This window comes from Lutra lutra, chromosome 13 (assembly GCF_902655055.1).
Source record: "Lutra lutra chromosome 13, mLutLut1.2, whole genome shotgun sequence".
Lineage (NCBI taxonomy): Eukaryota > Metazoa > Chordata > Mammalia > Carnivora > Mustelidae > Lutra > Lutra lutra.
The window spans coordinates 31,145,531-31,168,359 of NC_062290.1; the positions used below are offsets into that span (position 1 = coordinate 31,145,531).

At 36.8% G+C, this 22,829-nt stretch overlaps 1 protein-coding gene across 17 annotated transcripts in view; it reads right to left on the reverse strand.

The window, feature by feature from the left end:
* The window catches only part of CDC14B (cell division cycle 14B), a 106,974-nt gene that overhangs the window by 23,535 nt on the left and 60,610 nt on the right, over positions 1-22,829 (reverse strand). For 9 of the 17 annotated variants that reach the window (XM_047699736.1, XM_047699741.1, XM_047699734.1 and 6 more), the window contains 5 exons: positions 15,618-15,694; positions 8,291-8,357; positions 5,577-5,639; positions 2,563-2,650; positions 2,029-2,283 (listed from right to left, as the gene is read on the reverse strand). In XM_047699736.1, the coding sequence (XP_047555692.1) occupies positions 2,029-2,283; positions 2,563-2,650; positions 5,577-5,639; positions 8,291-8,357; positions 15,618-15,694 (550 nt within the window). The remainder of the gene's footprint in view (positions 1-2,028; positions 2,284-2,562; positions 2,651-5,576; positions 5,640-8,290; positions 8,358-15,617; positions 15,695-22,829) is intronic. The other 8 variants (XM_047699744.1, XM_047699738.1, XM_047699740.1 and 5 more) reach the window with 1 other exon arrangement.

Sequence of the window (22,829 nt, forward strand, 5' to 3'; positions counted from 1 at the left end):
CAAACTGTTGAAGTACAGCCTGGTTTCTCCTTATTACAGTAAAATGTGAGAGGAGACAGATGAACTGAAGAAAAAGTTGTTAAGGAAAACAGAAATTAAACATTTAGGAAATTCTAGGCCTCTTCATATTGCAAATAGTGAGAAAGTATGTTCTGGATAGAACACCAAGGGAATGGTCTATGACCCATTCCATAAAGTGATTACCTATGGATCTAAGCAGCCATCTCAGAAGCCAAAAACAGTGCTGGGATTGATTATACCAAGCAGGCACGCTGCCGGTCTGAATTAAAGGAGATACACACAGGATGAAATAAAGGAAGGCTTTCAGGTTTCTGGAATTCTAACAGGACTAATAGAAATATCTTACTGAAAACATGCCTCATCCTTGAAGAAAAGGGAAGCAAAGCCCCAAGGGACCAACAAGGCTGTCACTGCCAATATAAGCCTGGGGGCAAGATTGTCTACTCCTGGGTTTCAAAGGGTAGGGCCGGATCTATGGTCAGTGGGTCAGGCTGTTCCTGCCCACCACCTCAGGAGCATGGCCACTACCCACGGGGCCTGCGTAACAGGGAAGGAACCAGAACATTATGTCTCGGCCTTAAGATCTAACAGCATTTGCCTTACCAGGTTTTGGACTGGCTTGGGACCTGTCAGACCTTTCTTCTTCCTGATTTCTCTTATTTGGAATGGGAATGCCTACCCTACTGGTGTCCCACTATTGTATTTTAGACGTGCTTAAATTGTCAGGTTCCACAGGGTAAGCTAGGGAAGAATTCATGGCCAAATGTCTGTTGAGGGGTGCAGAACCACCCTGAATGAGGGTGAGAATAACCTCAACTGCTTATTATAATTTAAAAAATAAAATAACCAGTGTTGGATTTTAATTATTTATTTTTTTTAATTGTGGTAAGGTACACATGACAAAGTTTACCACTTTAACATTTTTGTTCATGCATCATTTTCCCAGTTTTTTTCTGTGTTTCCTGTTAGCTCACTGCATTTTTAAGTCAGCTGTTTTAAATTCTTGTTCAGTAATTCAAAGATCTCAGTTTCTTTATGGTCAGTATCTGGAGATCATTTTAACCATTTTTAAGTGTACATTTCAGTGTTATTAACCAGCTCACTGCTGTGCAACCATTACTACCATGGCCTCTGTGTACTTGAGACAAATGTGTTTTCCCTTGTTGGGGGGCAGTGTTCTAAGGTATCTGTTATTTCTAGTTGATTTACCGTGTTGTTCAAATCCTCAATTTCCTTATGGATCTTCTTATCTGGTTGCTTTTTTCCATTATTAAATGGGGGAGAAGTTAAATAAACCCTAGTACACCACACAATGTCTTAATACACAATCATTTATTCAGTAAATACTTATTAAGTGCCAAGGCACTGCTTTATAGCTGCTGAAAACATAGGAACTTGTTAGACTATAAGCTCCACAAAGAGAGGCTCTTAGAGTCTGCTCTTCTCACTGACATATTCTAGAACATATCAAACAAAAGGCACTGAATAGGTATTTAAGGAATAAATGAATGCATGTCTCTTTTTTTAAAAGATTTTGTTCACTTAGACAAAGAGTACGCACATGTGTGAGAGCAGGGGACATCAAGAGAGGGAGAGGGAGAGAATCTCAAGCAGACTCCCTGCGAAGCACGAGACTGACATGGGACTTGATCTCACGACCCTGAGATCATAACCTGAACCAAAACCAAGAGTTGGACAATTAACCAATTAAGCCACCCAGGCACCTCTAAATGAATGCATTTTAGTGTGATAAGGTTTTGTAGGGTTACCAATGAATATAATTTATACTTTTCACATGAAATTAGGGTTTTAAAAGCATTCTGTATATGCACAGCTTTTTAATGTCAGTCGTACCTCAATAAAGTGGTTTTAAGAAAAAAGCAACTTACTTAAAGTACAAGAAGGGCAGCTTCATGTATTCTGGCTTATAATCTAAATGGGGCTCGTGTGTTTCTAAACATACACACATGCACATCCACCATTCTTTAACCAACCCTGGAAACATACCTTTACAATGTACTGCAATGGCACCCTCTGCATTTTCACAAATATCCAGAAATTCTTTGACGATGGCATCAGTAGGGGTGCTACCATCCGCAAAGAAAAGATCATAGTGATCGAAACCAGCATTTGTAAAGCGTTTGGCATCATACATCCTTTTATTCAGACGAATAATGGTAGTAACGTTGTGATTCTTAAAATATGAAATATAAGCCTCGGGAGAATGTTGGTGGTAACCTACATAAAGAAATTCACCAGATGCTGTCAAATGCAGAAAGAAAACAACAGATAACAATTTTACTTATAATTGGGTGGAAAGAATATCTGGACTAGGGATTGAATACCAGTTTGATTTTAACTGGCAAAGCACTAACTTAAGAAGTTAAAAGCCAGTCAGAATGATGTACTAAAATGACCAAGTTTATTTAAATAATTAAGACAGACAAGCATGGTTTAACTCTTTGGCCTCTTCCAAAGGAAAATACAGGTGGATACTTCTTACAATAACAAAATTATACTAGGTTCCCTATTTTCACATACCGCTTTCAAGTCTGGTTCTTGAATGAGGTCCACAGAAGGCAATAAATCGGTCTGGTATTATCCAATTTAAATCTCCATTTTCTGCTTTCTGCAAAGGGAATATCAGTACAATTCATTTTTAGATTTAATCTCCTGTCCACATTCCTTCTCAATACTGGTGTCTGAAGGACTTCAAATCCATTTGTTTTAGCACAAAAGTGTATATAAATGACTAGGAGACAAGAAAGTTAAAAGTAAGCCTGCTATGAGTATTCCCAGGGAACAGTTAGTTAACTTCTCCTCGTCCTAATCAGTTTTCTTAAGATAGCATTTCTTTGGGATAGTCAGCTTTGGAAAATAGAGCGGACTCCTGCTACCTAAAATATAACTACATATTTTGGTTATTTTATCCACATAAATTCTCATGTGGTTACTGCTACTTAATAAGAAAGTGATTTTTTTTTTTTAAACTATGAGTGAATCCAGAAGCTTCCCTATTTTCCTTGAATGACTGTCTTCCAATATGAGCAATCTTGACTCCTTCAACAAAGGGAAAATAACAAAATTCTTGATTTCTCCATATTTACACTTTACTCATAGAGAGACACACTTCCATCATTTTGTTAGCTATTCAGTAAGAGAAATTTGCACTAACCCCACCAGGAAATATGAAATTATAAGTACAGTGAGATTACAGTATATCTCTAGAAAAAAACACAAATATAAACTGAAATTTAAAACACTTTACTTCCTCTTATTAAGTCCTTTCAACTAAGTTACCATAACAATTATTATAAGATATAGCTAAACTTTAACAATAATAGAAATGGATACACAAAGATTTAAGCAGGAAGGGGAAGACACGTGATAGTGGAGAAGGAGAGAACTAGCAATAAGGGACTGCCTGGGTGGCTCAGTGGGTTAAACCTCTTCCTTCGGCTCAGGTCATGGTCTCAGGGCCCTGGGATTGAGCCCCACATTGGGCTCTCTGCTCAGCGGGGAGCCTGTTTACCCCCCCATTCTCTGCCTGCCTCTCTGCCTACTTGTGATCTCTGACTGTCAAATAAATAAATAAAATCTTAAAAAAAAAAACTAGCAATAAAAACAAGATCAATTAGCTTTGCAATTGGGGTACACATATGTGCACTCAAGAACAAGGAAGAAATAAACTGGGAGTTGCCTGAGTATTTATAGGCCAGTCAGGTAATCCAAATCCAATTTACTTAATTATCAGTGGGGGGAATTAATGAGCCTATGTTCCATACTAAAAAGGCCTAAGCAGGAATGAGAATGGGCCCAGATATTTCAATTTTGAAATGAAACCAGAAATCTGGAGTTTTTAATGAGAAACTGTGATTAGATTTCATTGAATTTGCAGACATCACAGATTGTAAGATGCATCCTGAATTCAGAGAAGTTAAAATGGGGAAAAAATGGGCATCATGGAATCAAAGAAAGACACGAATCCAAAATTTTTAAATACACCAGAGACTGAACAAAACGACCCATGGTCTGTAGCTACGTAAACAGTTCCCTGGGTCTCAATGCAGTTTCACTGAAAGTAAACAGCTTTTGTCAGCAACCTTGTTACTCCCGCAACACTGCAATTTCTGCATTAGTGAGAGGGAAACTAATTAGCACCTATATTACTCCTTAGTAACATAAAGATACCACTCTGCTCCACTGAAGGATACCAACTGGCAGTCTTACTAGTTTTACTTGCCTAAAAGGAGAAAGTATTTTTTATTTTAAATGTTTAATTTTATGAGGATAAGCACAAAAATAATGGTATTAAGTTATATTTACTAGTTTAAGATGCAAATTAAATATATATTGTACTTCAGATATGTACTCCCATTCCGGAGAAGATATGGTTGGCCTGAATGAATCAATCCTGAGCTATGTTTTAGATCTTTGTATATCACAGTAGTGACTAATTGTAACTATTAAAACAAAACAGTTTAAAATAATAGTTACTCTAGAAATCGATTGTGAAAGGGCAGTTATCCGAGGATTCCAGATACTGCTGCATAGAGTGCTATCTATGGAAGCACTCCATTATGAGTGAGAAAGTCTGCTCAAGGTAACCACGGTAGCGTAAAGAAACAAGATTCCATGAGGATTCATGGTGAAGAGACCTTCAGCAAAGCATTTTGCTATCTATTTAAAGGGCAGAATGGTAGAACCAAATTACTTATGCTTAAAAAAAAAATACACTACATTTAAAAATGTAGAGGACATCTATTGCTTTGCTTTCCTAGACTTTCTTCTCTCTCTTTTTGTTTGGGTGGTTTGATAGGGCTGATCCCAGCACTCCACTCAAACTACCAAGATGGCCCACCTACCAACCACCCTCATCAGAAACACAGTCTGGTTTAGGCTAGGGACACGATCTAAGCAGGCCAATGAGGAACTTGTGGGTCTTTTCTGATGACTTTGCCGAGAGAATAAATCAAAGCTGCTGGTCACCATTTTTATCACTACTGGGCAGCTTTAGTCTAATTTCAAATACTGGAGTACATTAATCAGGTCATGCATGAAGTTATACCTGCTCTTGGACGTTTTATTTATATAAGTCAATAAATTTTCCTTTTTTAGTTAAGCCGTTTCTATTTACTTTCTGTAACTTGCAACCAATACAGTCTTGACTTCATATCAACAAAAGATTGTGGTAAAAATGTTTTTTCCAGAGGTAATTAGATATATAATGACTACTCATCTCATCAGATCCTATGTTAAGGGTTTTATGATTTTCTCATTTAATCACTACATGAAAATCATCAACACTAAAAAAAAAAAGAAAATTGAAGAAAAATGCCCATAAGCACATTCATGCAACTCTGAAAAGATGCATCAAATGCAGAAATCGCCATTAAGAACTGGAACTACAGAACTGGGGGTAAGAGGATAAAGACCTGAAATTTTTTTTTTTTTTTTACTCTATACACATCTAAATCATTCACTTCTTTAAAAAACAAGAATCTGTAAGTAAAACATGAATAAAGGAGTTAAAAGCAATATCCTTGAAAACTTACTTCATAGTGTTCATATTCATCAAGGTTAAATGAGTTGAAATTAAGGAAGTCATACTGCATTGCCTAAAATCCAAAGGAAAGCTTTTAATAAAGATGTAAATAAGAAAACAATTTCCAATCCAATTTCCTAATTAAAATTTCAGGAGGTACCCCAAAAGAGCATTATTATATTTAGATTTTGTTCCACTTACTAGTTTTCAAAGAAGGTGGATTATGTGTTTTAAATGCTTCCATTATCTGGAAAATTAGCTATAACAATATTTATTTTAATGAGATTTGATTTTTTAAAATTTTCCTTCATCAATCATCCTATCCATGCAGAGCTGAATAAAACAAGTTTTCAAAGTAATGCTACTAAACTTATTAGCTCAACACCACTCAACCTTCAAATCTAATGCCCAAGCAATGATCCCTAAATAAATAAAAAAGGAGGAAACTGTAGGTCAGCTTATTCTAAGCAAATCCCGCCACTTCATAAACATTTTCACTTTCAAATTCTTTTGAATTTGAATTAAAAGATTTAATGTTCTTGATACTACTCAAAATTCAAAATTTTGAAAAAAGTTCTTCTTTCAATAAGAAGAAAAACCATAAAATTTCTGTTCTGTGGCCTCACTCTGAATTGCAGCGGGCAGACCACGTAAGCAAAATAAGAAGAGTATCTAGTTTCTGACACAAAGACCAGCTGGTGGTCCCTGAGAAGTGTTGTCCCTAGTTGATGATCTCCTTGCCAAGCAGTATATAATCAAGAATTTTTAAATGAAGTACAGTTGACATACAATGTTTTATTAGTTTCAGGTGTCCAACATAATGATTTGACAACTCTGGGTATTACCCAGTGCTCACCACAGTAAATGTAGTCCCCATCAGTCACCATACAATGTTATTATATACTACTATTGACTACATTCTCTTCACTGTACTTTTCATCTCTCTGTATAAGCAAGAATTGTCAATCAGCAAAGTATTCTTGGTTCATAAGGGGTGACTCTATAAACTCAACTTTCAAAATTTAAACTACTGAAATACGAATGAAAATTAAGGCTACAATACCAAACAAAAAGCCCCTGTTTTTAAAAATAGTTATTTAAATTCTAAGACCATGATGAATTATATTTCCTTGAATTCAAAATACTCAATATATGTCATGCTATTTGAACTACAGATGTTCCTAACAGAATGATACAATAAAATGTAATTTGTAGGCAATTTCTATTCATAGGAGAGCCTATTAGAAGCTGCATTAAAATTAAGTCATAATTATATTTATAAATGTTTTATATATGCAGTAATATTCCAAATCAGCCACCAACAAAAAAAATGTTTAAATTGAAAATCAGAAGCCATCAAATAAAATTAAATATAGACAGAAAAGCAAACTTGGCCTATAGTTCCTGCTAATTAATTAGACTTTGGATGTAGTATCTGATTTAAAAAAAAGAAACTAAGCTGAGAAATAATGGAAACTGCTATAGAATGTTAGAGTAGACCATTTCCAAGGCTAAGTTTTTCACCTCTCCTTTTAAAGGACAGAAGGGAGCCCTAGGATCAGGACAGTTATGCCTGCCTACATTAGCAATTCCCAGGGGCCCATCTGGCAGGAACTATAACTGCAACCAGAAGGGGTTCGTTTCCATTTGCTGTCCCTCCATCTCTTGAGCACTCCCTCTGAACATTACTTGCCTAATCTGAGGCCTGATGGAACTGCCTCAAAGCCTATGGTAATGAACCCAACCAGCTCCATTTATCACTGGATGCAAACCCAAAAAAAAAAAAAAAACATTAAGATCCATACCTTGTTGCCTAAGATAGGAAAAAAAAGGTATACTAATTAATCTCTGAATTTGTTTACTACTTAGTTCTCAAAATTCTCAGAAAGCCACCATGTTTCATTATATATAAGAAAGTAAACCCAGGTTTCTTTTGCCTCTGAAAATACAAGTCACATAAAACTTAAGATGTTGTTGAAGGCCTATTTGATCCATGAGCAACCGATTTGCAATTCTTGTTTCCCGTGCTGCCCTGACATTCAAGACATATACCTGAGGGAGTGAGTGTTATAACCACAGTCTGCTGCGTCACATAACTCCAGGGGACTCCATTCATTTAGAATGTGATATGAAAGGTGTCCCTCAGAGTCAAAAACAGCAAGCAGCCCTGGTTATAAAACACAGGAGTTATTTTTAAATAGCTTTGACAAAGCAGTGGTGACCTACTTAGTCTTATATAAAACCTAGTAACAAACTAATGGGCTATACAAATTCTTCTGTTGAACTAAAAATTGAATGCTTGAAGATACAAAAATGAAGTGTTTGTATCAGTTACTGTGTTCTAGAAATGTCCGTTGTAATTACGATTGGTGGATATCGGACACATAAAATACACAAATCAGAGAGAACTTATAAACCAGTAATCTATTTATTTCTTATTTTTCTCTGAAATCACAACACACTCAAAGCAAGTCTGGATTTAGCACCTAATTACGTAACTATCTCTAACTGTGCTCTGTTGTTCAAGTGGCTTTTCACCCAACTCATTCAGAGAAACACTCAGATTTAGAAAAACTTTTCTGGTTTGGCATCATTCTAACATTAGTGGGGAAATGAGATATCTCTGACATCATACACATCTTGGAAGATCTTTGTAGAAGGCCTAGCCTTCCTAGGGGCTATAGTTTTCAACTCAACACTGGGCGCATCCTACGAATCACTTACCTTCTTTACTGCATGAAAACAGTCGAGAAGTGTAATGTAGAAATTGCAACTTCCATAGGCAGCATCTCTGAAATCCCAAAAGTATTGAAATAAATAGCTCAGTTAATTTAATTTTCTGTATTGCACTTGCATCAAGACAGAGCTGACTAGAATTCAAAATCAAACCACAAACTCAGGACCAGGCTCAAAAAAAAAAAAAAAAAAAAAAAATATATATATATATATATATATATATATGGTATCTATCTATCTTGCTTTTTGGTTAGTTAAGTCAAGGATAAGTCACTGTTACAAATTTCACTGCAGTTTCCATATATTCCAGTAGAAATTGTTTTATAGATGTGGATTAGTAATGACAACTTTCTAAATTTCAAATGATCTCCCAAGATAATTTCTGGCTTTGATAGCTAGGCTTCCGAAGTTTCTTCTGGAATTCTAATCAGTAGTATGTTCCCCTCTCCACAAAAGGGCAAAGCATTGCAATTTTTCTTCAAACTGGAAAATACCATATTAAACTGTTACCAGGAAAGACTTCTTTTTGATTCTGTATTTACACATACATGCATGCCAAGTTTAAGTAGGTATTGTAGGTATACGTTCATCCATGTAGAGAAATCATATTAGGAAATCAAGGTAATGAAATACTAGATGTGAGTTAAAAAGCAGTCTGCTCCTAATAATACATTATATGTTTATAAAAAAATAAAAAATTATTTTAAAAAATGCAAATTCAAAAACCACACAAAAAAGCAGTCTGCTCTTCTCATTATGTTTTCAGTCTTTAACTAGTTAAATGAATAACTTCTTTCTGATTCTTAGAAAATCAGGGCACCAAGAAAACCACAGGAACTATGGGGTCAACCACCTTTGGTACTCCTGCGCAAGTGTTTAAATTAGTTTAAAGACAACTCCACCCAATACCTCATCAACAGCTATCTGTAATCTTACCACAAATCTCTTAATGTCAGTTAAGAATTTGTCCAGAAAAATAAGGCCATCCTCCACTCCCACCTGCTTCTCCTTTCCAGCTACCCTGAGCCATTATAAAGTGAAAATGTTTGGAATTAGGCAAGATAAAAATTAAAAATTGTGATCATTCTAGAAATGCCAAATTGTGACTCTCTGAACAGTCCTTAATTGTTCCCCTGGTGGAATCAGGCTGCTACTGAAGCCATCATTATTAATTGCCTGCCTTGGTTTTATTATAATAATATAATATTACTTACCTGAAAAATTAAACAACTCATTTAAAATTTTCAAGTTACACAAACCTTTAGAATACACACTTTCATAGCAACATGAATAAGGAGGAAAAGGACATCCTTTTTACTTAAAATAGTTTTACTGTCTGAATTGGTTAGAATTAAGGAGGTAAGTTATAAGTGAGCTTACACAGGATGGCACACAAAGTCTTAAAATATGCCACTTTTTCCTATAAGCTTCTGAATTTAAAAAGCTGCCCTTCTAAAACCTAGAAAAGCTCTCTATGCAGCTTAGAAAATGATTTTACCAATTGTTTATTGGCAATATTCAGAAAGGAGAAAAACAAAATGACCCACAGTAGTTCTCAGTGTTGTCCCTGGCCAAGTGGCATAAGCATCACCCAATTTTGTTAGAAAGACAAATTCCCAGGCTCCACCCCAAGCCTACTGAGTCAGAAGTTATATGGGTGGGCCAGGTAATTTTTGTTCTAATAGGTCCTCCAAATGTTTGTGATGTATGCTCAAGTTTAAGAACTACTGATCTATAGAATCAACACAAAACATACATTTTATAGGAATAATTTTTTTAAGGAATAAAGAACATTTTTAGAAAGAGAACCTATGTTAGGGAAATGAAGTAATTTAGCCTAAACCAAACCCAATATTGTCAGTGGAGGCGCGCCTGTGGCTCACTCAGTTAAGCCGCTGACTCTTGATGTCAGCTTAGGTCATGATCTCAGGGTCCTGAGACTGAGCCCCGTGTAAGGTTACTTGCTCTCAGTGTGGAGTCAGCTTGAGATTCTCTGCCTCTCCCTCTGTCCCTCCCCCTGCTAGCACGTGTTCTCTCAAATAAGTAAATAAACATTTTTTTTTAAAATTACTGGGGAAATACGATGAACTCTCAAATTACATCCTAATTTTTTACCATATTTTCTCAGTTACTTTTATTATCTTCTTAACCTACTGATAATTCTTCCCCAGTCAAGTTAAAGCCATGTTGATTCAGTCTGTGATAACCTGAAATATTTATTCGTTGCATATTTTTTGAGAACCTACAATGGGCCAAGCCCTGCTCTAGTCAATGATGATTCCACAAGCTTTAATCTGGGCTCAGCTAAATTTCTACCTCATACATCATACTACCTGAATAGACAACAAAAATCTTTCTTTACTCATTCATGTTTATTTCTTAATACCTCCAACTTTAAACACACCCACACATCCTTCCTTCTACCCAAGCAATCAGGTTTCCTCAAAACAGCCGAACAGCAGTTATGAATCTGGATCTAAGGCTGCCAGAGGGGGACTTGTTACTAAGATAATTTAACAAATTTAGAAAAGTGGGCAGCTGTGTGGCTAAGTCAGTTAAGCGTCTGCCTTCAGCTTGGGTCATGATCTCAGGGTCCTGGATTGAGTCCCACATCGGGCTCCCTGCTCAGCAGGGAGACCTGCTTCTCGCTCTGCCTGTAGGTTCCCCTGCTTGTGCTCTCTCTCTCTCTGAAAAATAAAGAAAAAAAAGAGAAAAAGAAAAAGACAAAGACAAAAACAAAACAAACTTGGAAAAGTAAAGGAGCAGGTGCCTGGCCAGCTTAGTCAGTGGAGTATGTGACTCTTGGTCTTGGGGTTGTGCGTTCAAGCCCCAAGTTGGGTATGGAGATTACTTAAAAATAGAATCTTCTAAATAAATAAATATATAAGGCAGATGAGAATCAATGAAAAGATGGGGCGCCTGGGTGGCTCAGTGGGTTGGGGCCTCTGTCTTCGGCTCAGGTCATGACCCCAGGGTCCTGGGATTGAGCCCCGCATCGGGCTCTCTGCTCAGCAGGGAGCCTGCTTCCCCTCCTTTCTCTCTGCCTGCCTCTCTGCCTACTTGTGATCTCTGTCTGTCCAATAAATTTAAAAAAAAAGAATGAAAAGAGTATTGCTGAGAAACTGCAAAACAAGCTCAAATACTAGCTTTAAGAAAAACAGTTTTTGCAGCAGCTTGTATGCATAATAGCCCAAAACTGCAAATAACACAAGAATCCATCAAAAGGACCAAGGGTAAATAAACTGTGATATGTTCATAGAATGGAACGCTACAAAAGCAGTAAAAAAAAGGATGAACTACTGATACTTGCCATAACAGGGATAAATCTCACAGGCATTATGTATTTAAAAAGCTAGGTCCCGGGGCACCTGGGTGGCTCAGTGGGTTAAGCCTCTGCCTTCGGCTCAGGTCATGATCTCAGGATCCTGGGATCAAGCCCCACGTCGGGCTCTCTGCTCGGCAGGGAGCCTGTTTCCCCCCTCTCTCTGCCTGCCTCTCTGCCTACTTGTGATCTCTGTCTGTCAGATAAATAAATAAAATCTTTTAAAAAATAAATAAATAAATAAATAAAAATTAAAATAAAATAAAAAGCTAGGTCCCAACTCTCTGTAATTCCTACTGTATGACTCCATTCATATGAAGTTCAAAGGCAAGAAAAACTGATGTGATAGAAGTCACAGTAGTGGTTACTTGGGGGATGGTTACTGACTAGAAAGGGGCTGAAGGGAATCCTTAGGAATGCTGGCAGTGTTCTATACCTGGAACTGGATGGTAGTTACATACACATATGAGATTAGTAGATTTCTTTTAACTATATTAAGATATACATTAATTGAGGGGCCCCTGGGTGACTCAGTTGGTTAAGCTCATGATCCCTGGTTCCTGGGATTGAGCCCCACATCAGGATCCCTGCTCTGTGGGAAATCTGCTTCTCCCTCTCCTGACTACTGCTCCCCCTGCTTGCGTGCTCTCTGTCAAATAAATAAAATCTTTAAAAAAAAAAAAAAAAAAAAGGAAAGAAAAAGATACACATTAAGAAAAAAACCAGGGGCACCTGGGTGGCTCGGTGGGTTCATCCTCTGCCTTCAGCTCAGGTCATGATCCCAGGGTCCTGGGATCGAGCTCCACATCAGGCTCTCTGCTCAGCAGGGAGCCTGCTTCCCTCTCTCTCTGCCTGCCTCTCTGCCTACTTGTGATCTCTCTCTGTCAAATAAATAAATAAAATTAAATAAAAAGAAAAAATAACCCAAAAATATGAATGTTCAAGAAATGTTAGCTAAAGATAGGCACTATACTAGGTGTTTTATATGCAGGATGTTACTTAATCCTCATAAACCATTAGGGAGATCTTACTGTTATTCTCACTTATGGACTAGGAGACCAAGTCTCACATTTGTAAAGAACCATAGAGATGTTAGTGGCAGAACCGAGGGTCAAACTCCCCTTGGTCTAACATCAATAATCAAGCTATAAAAACTACACAGTACTATCTCCCAAGAAAACAGAAAGCAAAGGTCCTCTTCCCCCCCACCCTCAAAAATCAACTAAGAAGCAAAGGAGTATTACAGATAATACCAAAGAATGGCAGTGTATATTCTTCCTAACAATAATAATCATAAGGTATCGAGAAAATACTGAACTACATTTTATACTATATTTTCATTTAGATGGCAGAGAAATATCGATATAATCCATTAAGAAGTCATATATAGGTACATACAAACATGTAAACTCAGTGGTTAAAGAATTATATGTAAGTTGAATTAAATCTAATTAAATATTGCTATGGAGCATAAAAAGTTTAAACTACAAATGAATGCTATTCTTGTTAACAGCTATATTTATACTGTGCACTTAAAGAGTGGCAAGGATAAAAGACTATAATGCAATTTTTCAGAATATTATCATGCTTAAAAATTATCAAAGCTTTATTAATTCTGATAGACCTACTTTCTAATTAGTAAGTTCAACAGAACAGTAAAATGTGGTGAAGCACCAGATTTTTAAATCCACATATGCTGATACTTTTATAAAATGAAGTATAAAATATGATAGTATTGCATTATTACATACCACAAAAGAACACAGTAACTTCTGTAAATAAAAAATACTTTCTATTTAATAAAAATACATAATCTTTTTACTTTTTTATTTACAAGTGAAAATGAATTACTAGAAAAAATAGAAGGAAAAAATCAAATACAAGCTCAAATTCTTCTAATATTTGATTCCACAGACATTAAAGTACTCTATTATTATAAAAGTCTCTAAAATCTTACTTGCAATTCCTATACTTGTCACAGCCGGTAACAAAGCGTTCACACACTGACACTAATTCACAGACCATACCTGGAGAACCAATACTTTAGATACATCAGATATCTGGCATCTAGGCCTACAAAGATTCAAGTTTTACAAACTTGAGCTGTTTCTAGCTAAGTCCCGTTTTTTAGAGAATTACTAACTGTACTCCCGGGACCAGAAGTAACTAACTTCAATTCTCAGTGCCAAACTTCAGTAATTTTAAACACAGGTATGGCAAAAAGGCAACATTTATTCTGTTTTGGCCTTTGCATTTAAATTAATGCAAATTCTCTTTTACATCAACAGTGTTCCATGGATCCTTACTTGGATTATGTGAAATGTATGTGCTTGTTCTATTTCAGGACCTTATGTTATAAACTTTAAGAATGGCACTATTATAAAGGAATACCAATAGGAAGAACTCTACAACAAAATTAAAACTATATACCAATGTGCCTATGACTCATAGACCACAGATACAAGCATTTCTTCTAAAGGAAGTATATGATTGCTATAATAGCACAGGTTGAGAAAAAAAGTAGAGCACTCTCCAGTTTAGAAAATAATCTTCAGGGGCACCTGGGTGGCTCAGTGGGTTAAAGCCTCTGCTTTCGGCTCGGGTCATGATCCTAGGGTCCTGGGATCGAGCCCCGCATCGGGCTCTCTGCTCAGCAGGGAGCCTGCTTCCTCCTCTCTCTCTCTCTGCCTGCCTCTCTGCCTGCTTGTGATCTCTGTCAAATAAATAAATAAAATATTTAAAAAAAAAAAAAAAAGAAAGAAAATAATCTTTATCTCTTCCTACCCTCCTCAAATAACAGAAGACCTAACATAATCCTTGCACTAGAAAGAAAGATGGTAGTACTGGGTTCAAAGTAATTCTTTTAATTTGCTAAATCACTTAACATACAGTCTTCAGTGCAATATAAAGCTGAAACAAACATCTATTTCATGGACTAAGTCCATGGACAGTCCTACACTTACTGAAGAAGATTCTGCCTAAAGATCAAGGGGACCCATCCCAAAGCTTGTCTAAAATGAAGTCAAATTCACAATCTTATGTTTTTCAAAGCAAGGCCATCCCTTCAACATCAGGCATTCAAGGTATATGCAACAATACTAAAACTACTAACTTATGAGTAATAATGCAGTACTTAAAATTATCACAGTATGCAATCCGCAAAATTGTTTCACATGTTTATCTCATGTTAAGTGTCATATAATATTTCAATTATGTAGCTAAGTCAAGGATTTTGAGAAATAGGTAGAGAAACTTTGAGAACTTAAAGAAAAACACAAGCTTTTTCAAAATATCTGTAACACAATCACCTGGTAAGTTTGAGATGAGGATGAGGCTACCACCTGCTTATACACAGACACTACTTCTATACCACCTTGATGACAGAGACATTTGGCATTTGGTTTTTCTAGTAGTGGTGCTTGCTACATGAGCAACCTCACCCACTATCTCTGCTGGCGTATTGCTAGGACAAAGATGTTCCTTTATGCTACTGAAATTAACTCCTGCTTATCAGGAAAACTTCTTTCTTAACTCTTCAGGGCCCAAACTCCTCAGTGGCAGCTCTGAGTACTGTAATCCCAGGAATGTCATCTGATTACAAAGTATAATTTCCATAAGTGGCAGAGGTTCTCACGCAGAAGTGATTCACTGCCACAAGGGACACCTGGCAATGTCTAGAGACATTCTGGTTTCCACAATTATTTTCGTGGAGGTGGAGGTGTTACTGGCAACTAGTAGGCAGAAGCCAGAGATGCTGTTAAACATCCTACAATACATAGGACAGCCCCCACAACAAAATGTCAATAGCGTCACTGTTGAGCAACCTAGATCTATGGTATTATTTGTACCCACTCCAAAATGACTATTTACCAGGTCTTCCCCCCACCTCTCCCCGTTCCACCCCCTCACCAAAAACAACTACACCAAGATATTTCAAGATATTTCTGGCAAGGGCCTGATTGAATGAATCTGTCATGTCATTTTTATATTTACCTGAAAGGGATATAGGATGTATCTTCACACATTAATATTCTATATGCTTCTTCTGGAGCTCTCCCCAAATATATAACCTACATTTGAAAAGAGAAGAAAAAGGCAGTTTATTTCTAAATGAAGATAGTGTTGTCACTGCAAAATTTTGCATGATTTCTCTCCAATTAACTGAGCCTGGTTCCAGCCTTCCCAAGGGTCCTGAGTACCAGGTAGAGTACAGTACTCCACCAGTACCCAGTACCCCACCAGTGACTTCCCTTTTTCCTTAAATCTGCCATAGCTAGTTTCGGTTGCTTGTAGTAAGAGCACTGAACAAACAACTTCACAACAACTTTATGGTAACAAGTATAGCGTTTTTAAAACAGGACATTTTCTATATCAGGACATTAGATGGAACACATGCTTTTAACCTCATCTTCTTGAAAATCCACTGAAATGACCATAAAGAAGTGTGTAGGGGATGTGGATGGGAAATGGACTGAGACTGGGGAAAAGGTGGAGAAGGACATAAAGGCAGAGCAAGATTTTGATTAACTCTTTTCATTTAGATTTAACTACTTACAACACTGTACAGGTTTCCTATAAAACTGCATTTGCTGCCCATTTTCATTGGCTTCTTTTATCTTCAGAACTACTTTACGCTTCCATCTTTATGTGGTAGAGCTATTCCAAGTAGCTTTTTTAGCATTTTGGATCCTCCATTGGTATTCCTTGCATTTCCAATAGTTTCTTGTTCTCTGCCCTGACATTTACAGACAATGTATATGATTTTTTTTTGACAGGTAGTTCCTTTCTCCCAATAATTCATTCATGTTGCTCCACTGTCTTTTCAGTGCTAGAGTTGCAGAAGTATTTTACCAGCCTCTTTCTCTCTTCTTCTTGCTTACAAGTAACCTACAAGAAACTTGGAATTCAAGGGGCATCTGGGTGGCTCAGTCAGTTAAGCACCTGCCTTCGGCTTAGGTCATGATACCAGGGACCTGGGATCGAGCCCCATGTCGGGCTCCCTCATCAGCAGGGAACCTGCTTCTGAGCCCTCCTCTTCCCAGTTCTCTCTCGCTCGCTCTCTCTTTCTCTCAAATAAATAAATAATCTTAAAAAAAAAAAGAAACCTGGAGTTTGAAAATTTCACTGACATCCCCCTAAGTAAGTCATCCTCAATCTCCAATGAAGTTTGCCTGGGACTTTCTGACCCTTATTCAATCTGAAGGCACAAGTCTTTTTCCAACTCAGAATCTTCCTGCAGGGCAGGGCATTTTCACTCGTGCATGGGAAGATGGGGAGGTGGCCACAGCATTAGATTTGGCATATATATTATTACATAAATTAGATTCAATGCTAAAGCTTACTTTGGGATAATATACTTTAAATTTTGATCACAAAGGGGCTCCTGGGTGGCTCAGTCGGTTAAGCGTCCGACTCGTGATTTCAAACCAGGTCATGACCTTAGGGTTGTGAGACTGAGCTCCGTGTTTAGCTCCACACTCAGTGGGGAGTTTGCTTGAGATTCTCTCCTTCTGTTCCTCTCATACATACTCTCTAAAATAAATAAATAAATCTTTAAAAAAGCAACAACACTAAATTATATATATACTAAATTATAAACTTTTTGTCTCCATTAGTTATACATATGAACTGTTTCCTCAACCTGTGAACTCTTTGAAGTGAGGACCCATGTCTTAGGTTTCATTTTAAATTCCTGGTTCATATACTATATATGGACCCTGATTCAATGTTTAATTCACTGAACCTAAATTCTTAAATCTTAAGTTTTAAAAAATCTTTGGATTAAGAGAAATTATAAAATCACAGATCCAACAAGGATCTTTGAAACTTTGAGGACATGTCCCAAAACTGGTCATTAACAGTTGATTCAGCTTCCAGAGAGCATTTCACCAATTTTCTGTTTAAAGAATCATAACTGCAGAACTTTTTCCCAATGTCTAGGCTGTTTCTCAATATGGTTTTATCCTATTTACTCTTAAAAAAAATACAAAATTTTAATTAACTATACAGAATCTTCTAACGTTTATCTATGGCAGCATACAAATCCACAAAAAAAGGTATAAGAAAAAATAATTGATTACAAGAATAAGGAAATGCTTTGTTACCTTGTACCTAGTACAAATTTTCAAGTACAGTTATTTGTGACTCATATAAGATTGCAATTTATCATGAATTAACCATAAGATAATCTATTATAATCTCAGTCATCATTTTTGTCTATATATTACTTCCTCTTTTTTTTTTATTATTATTACTTCCTCTTTTAAGCATCAACTTATCACACGACTTTCTATTTTATTACTTTTTATTTGGAAGAACAGCATGATAATTCTTTGAGGAAAAAATTTTGAAATCCAACCTCCCCCCCCTTTCCAAATGTCCTCATTCTCTTCTACTCTCCAACATGTTTGCTTTCTCTTCTAAGGTTTACTGTGTAACACCAGTAAAGTCTTTTCTTTTCTCCATTCTATTTTAGTACTTACTAGTAGACAGACTAGTAGAGGTCCAGAAACCTCTTTCAGATTCTCCCTAAATTTTTAGTAAGACCTTCTCTCAAATTATATAAAATTTTCCTTAAGCACCAGGTTAAAGATAATTCTTACCCAAGATTGCAGTTCTTTAGTTTCTTCAATTACTAAAACTGCAATTAGGTATTATTTCCCTCTAACCTTCAAAACAAAAATAGTCTAATATATTAAATAATTTTTCAGGTTGGATGTATGCTTTGGAACACATGTTCAATTTAAAGAACACAAGAGCACTGTAACATTTTTTCCTTTGGAGGAATAAAACCTAAATCCCTAGTAATGAACTTTAAAAAAGTTATTTTTAAATCCAGCTGGGGAATGCCTGTACATAATGTACATACATAGATGATATGGGTATAATGAGATAAGCTGAAGGAAATTTATAGACTCAGAATAAATCTATTTTACACTTGATCTTAGCCAAAAGGCCGAGAAGCGATGAGAATAAATCTATTTTATAATGCTGCAGTCTGAATGCTTGTGTGCCCCACCTTGCAAATTCCTATGTTGAAATCCTAACCCCCAAAAGGTGATGGTATTAGTAGATGGGGCCTCTGGGAGATGGTTAGCCATAAGGGTGGAGCAATCATGAATGGGATCAGTGTCTTGTAAAAGAGGCTCCAGAGAGATCCTTAGCCCCTTCTACCATGTAAGAGGCCTCACCAGACCATGCTGATGTACCCTGATCTCAGAACTCCCAGCCTCCATAACTGTGGGAAATAAAGTTCTGTGTGTTTATAAGCCTCCCAGTCTCTGGCAGTTCATTACTGCTACTGAAAGGACTAAGACACGTAACTATCAAGGGAATATTTGCTACTAATCTATCATTTTTCACTGTACACCCATCCATCTTCCCTAGTCAAAAGGCCTTGCCATATGAAATTATTTTAATTTAAGAAAAACCCTATAAATGACTCCTATATTAACACAAATCCCCAAATTAGTAAACTCTAAATCAATGCAATTTTATAATCTGTCACTGTGTTCCTGGCAATTTGGAAGCTAGGTCCTTTCAAATTACTTTGGTATATTTTCATGAGAAGCTATGAACAAATATAGAATGGTCATTCTAATTCCACACTGCTGTCCAAAAATAGGAAGCAACAAATGAGGAACAAGAGAGATATTAAACAACTGTGGTAGCTAGCTTCTTAAACAGCCTTCATGATGCTTATCTCCTGGTATTTCTACCCTCCCAGGCAGCCCCCTCCCACAATGACTAGGGCACCCATGTGTAAACAACGCATAAATGGCAGAGTATGACTTCTGAGGCTAACTCATAAATGACACTGTGGCTTCTGCCATGGATTCCTCACTCCAGGTACCTCATTCAATGAGGGCAGTTGGGCAGTCCACGTGGCAAGGAACAGAAGCCTCGTGCCAATAACCAGCATTAACTGGCCAGGGGTGTGAATGGACCATGTTTTAGCAGTGCCTCCAGCCCCAGGCAAGCCTTCAGATGACTGCAGCCCAGTGGGGTAATTGTCAGGCAAATTTCTCAGGCAAAAAAAAAGGCAACAGGTTAGCACAATAAACAGTGAATAAGGAAATGATCACTTCAGTTTGTTAAAAGTAGATAAATAAGCAAATAGATGACAAGTGCAGAGATGTAAATGTAAACAGGCCCCAAGGCTTAGAAAGCATCGGGAAGAAAAGCCTGTAGTCTGTCTCTCTCTCTCTCTCAGGTAGGTAATCTCTCTGAAGAAGCAAAGGGCAATCTCACAAGATGAATAAAATATTGAGGAAAAAATACTTGAGAAGTCAGTAGAGCTTTTTAAAGTCCTAGTGTAAATATCTTTTTTGCTGAATAATACCATAGCCATTTCTAGGACTTCCACACTTCCATTTTTAAAAATTATCATCTGCCCCAGTCCCTGTGACAACTGCTAACCTTGGACTACTGATCTGTATTTCCAAACCTGGGAGGGGCTTGATCAGTGGTGAATGAAATCAGTGGACTGAAAGAACAGAGTTATAGCCTGATCATTCAATTTCAATCCTGACAATTCAGGCCTCAAATAATAAAACCCAATCATTTAGACACATACTTCTTATTTCTTTTCTTACATACAACATTTTGAAGCTCCAGCTATGTACTCAGAGAGCCTTAAAACCATCTTTCTAGGTTTTAAAAACCAAAACATTACACAAATCATCCTGAGAATGAAGAATAACAAAGGGTATTTAAATTCCACAACAAATGTGGCAGCCGGATAAGCCAGTAAACCATTTTCAAAAAATTTTCACAGAGAAATATCACAATGTTTCCAGTATTAACTATTTTCACTTCAACCAGATGACATAGTCTTTCCTATGACAAGACTTAAATGATCTTTCTTAAAAAAATCACTCATCAGATTAACACAGAATGTTTATGAATCAATGAAAGTTAGAAACAAGCTTAAAGATCCAACTGCTAAATAAAAAAAGGTCAGTAGGGACAAGACTATATACAATTAACAATTTTATATGATAAAATAAATAAAGTAAAATCACTTTCACAGCTCCTGCACTAATACCAAAAAAAAAAAAAAAAAAGCTAATCACTTAAAAAAAAATCACTTTTTAAAAAAATCCTAATCATTTTTTAAAAAGTCAGATAGCCTTATATTTCAATAGTTGTAACTTTTCAGTTATTTTTATGTATATAGGTATGTAGATATATATAGTAGATTGGTAGAACGATCCTTGATTTAGATGAAGGGAAACTGCAAGTTTGGCAAAGCAATCATGTATCTGCCAAGGCCAGACAGCTAATAAATGTGAGGAAATTGGGACTGGGTATTAGTGTACATGGTTATATTATGCAGGTGTTAGGGATATTTTTTTAAAACAAAGCAAAAATCTCGATTTTTTTTTTTTTTTTTGCATGAAACCTCCTAATGTTTAAACATTGGCAAAAGCAACCTACTATTTATAAATACTCAGTTACACAGAGCTAGCAGGCCACTACTTTTCAACCTGTTAAAGTCACTGGTCACCCAAAATCACACTGCTTGTTACTGGATAGAAGAGGGCCTACTGCTCAGGCCTTATTTATAGACAAGAAACCATACTATCTCAAACACGTACTGAAACTAGGACAGGATCCAAAATTCCAGAGAGCTTAAAAGATCTACAATCAAAGCTCATAATAGAGAGCCATTTCCCTTCACTCTATCCCCAAATTAATATCACCCTGCAAGTGTCTAGGCGGCTATAATACCAGTGGTCAGGCTCACGGGAGCAAGAAAGGAAGTGAGGCTGTGATCAGCTGTGATGCCTTCAGTTACCTCCATCACATGGCCTCTTCCTCTGGCCCATGCCGTCCCCTTCTGGGCACACCTCGCACTAACCAGCTCCTCGTTGCTATTTACAGCAGCTTGTTGCTATTTGTCCAGCCTGTCACAGACACCCAGGAAGGTGTCTGCTGGGTGATGAGTGTTTACAAAGACTTGGGCTGTCCCACCTGATTTTATCCTCCCATCTTTGGCGCCCCATCTAGACTGCTGTTTGCTGAACTAGATTTTTACCTACTGCTTTCAGATCCTCTCCTTTCTGCTCCCTTTGGTTTAACTTCTCTCATCTGATCCCTTCACTCTGGAGCCGCCTTAAGCCGGCATTGACTACTCTGCGTTCAAAATAATTAAACCCTTAAGAAAAAGTAGACCGGGGGCACCTGGGTGGCTCAGTGGGGTAAGCCTCTGCCTTCGGCTCAGGTCATGATCTCAGGGTCCTGGGATGGAGCCCTGCATCGGGCTCTCTGCTCAGCGGGGAGCCTGCTTCCTCCTGCTTCCTCCTCTCTCTCTGCCTGCTTCTCTGCCTACTTATGCTCTCTCCCTCTCTGTCAAATTAATTAATTAATTAATTAAGTTTTAAAAAAAAAGATTAAGAAAAAGTAGACCACAAGTTCAAAAGGTCTTCATTAAATAACAAATTAAGTCCCTGAGCTTTTAGCATGACTGTTGAAGTAATCTCAAATTCAACACAATTTAGGATTCTACTCACAGACTGAATTAATAAAATCCTAGAACTTAATTAGTATAATTTTCGATGTAAATGTTTACAAGGGAAGCCATTCTAAAGGTTATAAAAACTGCTTAGAATTTTAAAATACTACAGAGTGATATTCTGAACAAGGAATCTACATGTAAGCAAAATTAGCTCTCCCAAAGTAATCTATTGAACACTAAAGGAAAGCAAATTTGCAAGCTATATACCAAGAGTTTGCTTGCATCAATTATTTTACACTGAGAACACTTTAACCACAAGAAAATGTTAGAAATGGTGGTTAATTTCCCAGGCTAGCCCTCAAAAGTACATTTACCTATGGAAGAGCTGAATACTATGTATCTGCAGAAAAATATAATTGCTGGGGCAATAAGATTTGAACAAAGTTGATAACCAACAAGATAAAATGGCATCTTTCTTGTTTTTTAATATAAAAAGTAGATTTAAGATATGAGAATAGTGGAACGAAGCAGAAAAATATAAAGAAAAAGACATTTAGTGAGTGCTTAATCTGTGCCAGATGGTCTACATAAATTGAAAGTGCAGGCATCTCAGTGCCCTCTTCCAAAAAGCTGTTTTGCAACTAGAAATTAACGTTTGTACCTACTAGTATAATAATGCACTACCACTTCTGTTACAAAGTATACATGTAAAAAATTACATAGTAAGAGAGAGATAAAGTGACAAT